General features: G+C 35.0%; 1 protein-coding gene across 1 annotated transcript; it reads left to right on the plus strand.

The window, feature by feature from the left end:
• The first annotated feature begins 340 nt into the window (after positions 1-340).
• On the plus strand, positions 341-5,576 carry LOC128158181 (E3 ubiquitin-protein ligase TRIM23-like). The gene is made up of 2 exons (XM_052820933.1): positions 341-521; positions 2,605-5,576. Exon 2 carries the CDS (start codon positions 2,643-2,645, stop codon positions 4,065-4,067), a length of 1,425 nt encoding a protein of 474 aa, XP_052676893.1. The 5' UTR covers positions 341-521; positions 2,605-2,642; the 3' UTR covers positions 4,068-5,576.
• Positions 5,577-6,017: the final 441 nt, after the last annotated feature.

Consider the following 6,017-nt stretch of genomic DNA (forward strand, 5'->3'; position numbering starts at 1 on the left):
TCAGACTGAAACATGCTATATATCAGTTCAAGATTCCCTGATTGTTACTTCGCACAACAACAGTGGTATCGACATTTTACAAGTGATCATGATTCAATGTCAAACCACATAAATTATGCCATGCGCTCATAAATAAAGGTTTTGGTTGGAGAAACCTTAGAAATGGCACGGTTTGTACAGCCATACAAACAGAATATGTCTTTGATTTAATTCCAGATTGAATTGTTGAGATATCTCTCCCTCGAACTTAGTGTTGCTGACAATAATGTTGTCAAATACATATATAAGTATGTAGACACTTAAAATAAGAAATATACCGTGTAAGCTAAATAAAACACATTTTATTGAATAATTTGTCCATAGAATAGATCCACGGTACTCGGACTGGATTTCCAAACTATGCAGGATATCTTGTTGGTATCTTGACAAGAAGTTCGTGGCTTACATAATTCAATCACGTGAACTTAACCGGGTACGCAGACCAGGGAGACCAAACTCGACATGTTGGACTGTAGCTTAAGGTTTGTAGATGTTTTCATTGAGTTATTATCAATTTAGTTTTAAAATCATAGTAATTAAATTCAGTATATGTACTATATTATTTAAGCAGGAAAAATCATCAATTTGAAGCGTTAATTACGTACACAGTTTATCAAATCTAATAAAATTTTAAAGCATCAATAAAACATATACAATCAGACCAATTGCAAGCAGCAGAAAATATGGAGATTTTTGTGTCCGTATATTTGAGCCTATTTATTAGTGAAGTTAATGTTAATTGGTTTATGCTTGTGGTATATTTGACGTTGTGTTTCTGTTGGTTTATGTTTGTGGTATATTTGACGTTTTGTTTGTGTTTGTGATATATTTGACTTTATGTGTATGTTGGTTTATGTTTGTGGTATATTTAAGCATTGAATCATTATTTTTTGAAAGATATAGTCTCATAACTGCAGCGGTGTGTGCATACAAATTGAGTAACGCGCGGTAGCGCGTTATGAAAATTTGTATGCACACACCGCTGCAGTTATGAGACTATATCTTTCAAAAAATAATGATTTTGTGCTTATATTTACATTTTATTAACTTCTTGTCTTGTCTGCAAATGTGATTTATAGGTCAAAATTTCTGTTTTATCCTAAGGGTAAGTTCAAATAAATGGAAGAGCCACAATAACAGCCGCAAGCGTGAACTTTGATTCTCGCTTGTGACGTTACATTTTACAGCGTTCAACGTTTGTGACGTCATAATAAAACTCGTCATTTTAACATTTGAGTACCTTGTGTGTGTTACGGTCTTACAACTGCAGTACCTTTTCATACACTTTACATGCAAAAAATATTTGGAATGTAAATATTTGACGTTATGTTAGTGTTGGTTTATTTGACGTTATGTTTGTGTTGCTTAAATTTGTGGTATATTTGACGTTTTGTTTGTGTTTGTGGTATATTTGACGTTATGTTTGTGTTGGTATATGTTTGTGGTATATTTGTGTTGGTTTATGTATATGGTATATTTGACGTTATGTTTATGTTGGTTTATGTTTGTGTTAATTTGACGTTATGTTTGTGTTGGTTTATGTTTGAGGTATATTTGACTTTATGTTTGTGTTGGTTTATGTTTGTGGTATATTTGACGATTTATGTTTGTGGTATATTTGACGTTGTGTTTATGTTGGTTTATGTTTGTGGTATATTTGTGTTGGTATATGTTTGTGTTAATTTGACGTTTTGTTTGTGTTTGTTTATGTTTGTGGTATATTTGACGTTGTGTTTATGTTGGTTTATGTTTGTGGTATATTTGTGTTGGTATATGTTTGTGTTAATTTGACTTTATGTTTGTGTTTGTTTATGTTTGTGGTATATTTGACGGTTTATGTTTGTTGTATATTTGACGTTATGTTTATGTTGGTATATGTTTGTGGTATATTTGACTTTATGTTTGTGTTGGTTTATGTTTATGGTATATTTGACGTTATGTTTATGTTTATGTTAATGGTATAAGTTTGTGGTATATTTGACTTTATGTTTGTGTTGGTTTATGTTTGTGGTATATTTGACTTTGTGTTTATGTTGGTTTATGTTTGTGGTATATTTGACGTTTTGTTTGTGTTGGTTTATGTTTGTGGTATATTTGTCGTTATGTCTATATCTATGTTTGTGGTATATTTGCCATTATGTTTTCTTGGTTTGTGTTTGTGGTATATTTGACGTTATGTCTATGTTGGTTTATGTTTGTGGTATATTTAAGAAATGAACTCAATGTCTACGCAAGTTATACGAGTATAACCTGCGTTGGGGCAATTTACGCTTTATAATCCGCGAAGCGGATTATAAAAAAGTGTAAATTGTTCAAACCAAGGTTATGCGAGTATAACTTCATTTTTAAAAATCTGGTTAACTATTTCATATATTTCAAGAAATTAAACATATGTCACAAGTTTTCGCACAATATGCCAAATTCAAAATTGAAATACAGTTTTTTTTATTTAACAATTACGAAAGTAAAATGAAAATTGAACAACAGTAAAATTAGTTTTGATGCTAATCATTAATCATCGTCGCGGGATGTAAAAAGCTGCATTTTTTCATTTTTTATTTCTAGATTAATTCTACCATAAACATCTTATATTTAGCCTGACAATGGACCCTAGATACAGTGCCCAGGATGTTGTACGCTGTACCCTGTGTAAAATTTCTGTGGCTCCTATGTACTGCGACATTTGTCTCATACATCTATGCGAGGGTTGTATTGAGAAACATACTTCTGATGCATCAAAGTATCATAAAGTGATGCCACTCAAAAATATAGAATCCACCTCAGATTATCCAAAATGTCAAAACCACTCCACGAAACCCTGTGAACTTCACTGTAAACAATGTGACATTCCCGTTTGTATCAAATGTGTGTCTTTTAAAGAACACAAAGGTCATGATTTTATCGAGATGGTGAAACAACTTGCAATTAAGAAGAAAATCTTAATTAGAGATTTACTAGAATTGGAAGACTCCATTTTCCCAAAATATCAAGAAGTTGCATTATCACTACCCGTCCATGTGGCTGATGTATTTCAAAATGCTGATAAACTCACATCAGCTATCAACAGACATGGGGGAGACCTGCACAGAGAAATAGACGCAATTATCACGACAATGAAATCTGATCTTGAGGAAATGAACTCAAACTATTTGACTTTCCTTGGTAAATATGAAGTTGAAATCACAAGCACGATATCTGAAATCACTAAGAGCATTGATGGTCTAAAGAAATTACTAGACTCGAAAGATATTTGTCTTGTCTCTGCCTACAAATCCCGAAATACTGAATTTAGAAAACTGCCTCCAAAAATCAAAGTAACCTTGCCCAGTTTCACCAGTCACATAATCAACAGAGAGCAGATTTATAACCAGTTTGGCGTTCTGTCAGTTCTATATTTCACAGAAGAAGAACAAGCCCATACAGTAGAGGCAATAAGAGCTGAGTCATCTTCTACTAGCATACCCCTGCTAGACGAACCGACCATCATTTCAGCTCTAAACACTGGGTATACTTCACTTTATAATGTTGCTTGTTTGGGAGATGATAAAATCTGGACTAGTGGCACTGACAACATTATGAGACTCTACACCCTCAAGGGGCAATTGAAGAAGTCAATCCAGACAAAGACAAAAGACTGGCCAGAAGATATAACAACAACAACGAATGGGGATCTAGTATATATCGATTCTACGGAAAAAACGGTCAATTTGGTGAAGAATGCATCGATACAGACAGTGATCCAGCTACAGGGATGGAGACCCCTCAATGTCTGCAGTTCCTCCACTGGTGACTTGCTTGTTGTCATGGATTTGGACAGTGATTATGATTTAAAACAGACAAAAGTTGTGCGTTACTCAGACTTCACCGAAAAGCAATGTATTCAGTTCAATGAGAGAGGGGAAGCTTTCTACTCATTTGGTGTCAATAAATACATCAATGAAAACAGGAACCTAGATATATGTGTTGCTGATTGTGCCGCCAATGCAGTAGTAGTGGTAAATCAGGCTGGTAAACTGCGGTTTACCTAAGTTGGACATTCCTTCTCTACAACATATACGAAGGGAACATTTACGCCGGTCGGCATCACTACAGATGGTAAGGGTCGGATCCTGATAGCAGACGTCGACAACCACCTTATCCACATCTTGGATCAGGATGGACAGTTCCTCCGCTACATTGACAGCTGTGATTTACACAATCCATGGGGTTTATCGATGGACACCAAAGACAATCTTTTTGTCGCTGAGCGTGGCACAAGAAAGGTGAAGAAAATCCAATACAGCGTGTAACTGTGTGTACATAATTATATAACTGACAAAAAAACTGTAATTGTGTACTGTGGTTTCATCAATACATTTGGACACCGATCTCAAGAATTTTTTCTTTTGTGGAACCTTGAACTAAAATGTTCAACGAAATATAAAATGTGAGGACACATGTTAATGACAACACAAGTGTCAAGAAATTAACCTATCCTTGAAAAGTAAAATATAATTAATCCGCAAAAATTTCTGCCCTGAAATGTTAATGGAATCACAATAACTGTACATATGCAAAAGACTGCTTTTATGATGTGTATATATTGAACCAGAGCTCTAAGTGTTTATCTAGTTTTTTCCCTTTTTGTATGAATAGGCACAATCATGTACAATCTTTTATTCATTATTAATGGTTAATATTGTTTGAAACCTCATTAGTCTTAAGTGCATACACCCTCTGAAATGATAACCCTCACAATAAAAACCATAACACCAGAAAATTGGTAAGATAAATGACCCCCTTTAGCTATTTACAGTACCGATCAGACCCAACCTAACTTCAGAGTAAACCCCAACTAAACCCTGGGTTTACTTTTGGGGTTTACTTTGGGTTTACTATGGGTTTACTTTTTGAAAATTTGGGTCCTCTCAGGGTTTACTTTGGGTTTACTCGGGGTTTACTTTGGGTTTACTTGAAAATTGCTTTTTTGGTCAACTGTGCGCACTGAAGTGTGAAACAGACCTGCGATTCATCTTACAATCCTACTGCCTGTAATTCCTGCCCCTTGTGTATTCCGAATACACAGTTAGCGTCTGCTTTCAGGGGTGTACTTCTCATCAGGGTTTACTCTCTGTATCCACTCTTGGTTTACTTTGGCTTTACTCTGAGTCCACTCTAGTAAACCCGAAGTAAACCCAGAGTAAACCCAAAAAGTAAACCCAGGGTTTAGTTGGGGTTTACTTTCTGTTATGTTGGGTCTGATCGGTACTGTATATCTGCATGACAACGTCGCCTCATGGATACAATGTACCTTTGAATCGTATGTGGCCTACTAGTATGTGCTGCCAAACTGTTGTACAAATTTTTATAAATTGCAACACCCTTTTTTTATTACCATCGTGACTTTGTAGCTTTATTTTGTTTTCATTTACCAAAAGGACATTTGTCCAGTCAGCTCTGATTGATATAAGATGCCAGACATACGATTAAGTAAGTACTTTATCTATTTTACTTCAGGCGCTTAAATCGACTTCTTTTAGGCAGTATTAGATTGCTTGAGATTAACAATCACCTGTCTTACTGTTGGATTGGCTGATCCCCACATACCAATCAAGTTGTTAAGAAAGATGTAGCAATATTGACCTTTGGTTGCGTCACGAGACTTAAGCAATTGTTTGATATCACGAACACTTTCGATTGGTTATATGTCGTGCAAAGCTTTCGGATTTTTGCGGGTTTCCAATAGAAAAGGCATGCCACTTAATAACTTTAAATACATATTACCGAATGTTTAGAGCAATGTCGAGATCAAAATAATCAGTAGATTTAAAGTGAGTACAAACTGTCCTAAAACAATCTAGACGGCAACATTCCATCAGATCTTGTCCATTATTCAGTAATTGTCCTGTCCGTTTTCAATGTTTCATATTTGATCTTGAAAATGTAAATGTAGATAGAGAGTAAAGTTTGGCAGGTTTGGATGCTGTCTTGGATGATGA

Source organism: Crassostrea angulata, chromosome 8 (genome assembly GCF_025612915.1).
Source record: "Crassostrea angulata isolate pt1a10 chromosome 8, ASM2561291v2, whole genome shotgun sequence".
NCBI classification, from domain to species: Eukaryota; Metazoa; Mollusca; class Bivalvia; order Ostreida; family Ostreidae; genus Magallana; species Magallana angulata.

Coding starts and splice junctions, on each gene's coding strand:
- LOC128158181 (XM_052820933.1), top strand. CDS start 2,643: ATGGACCCTAGATACAGTGCCCAGGATGTTGTACGCTGTACCCTGTGT.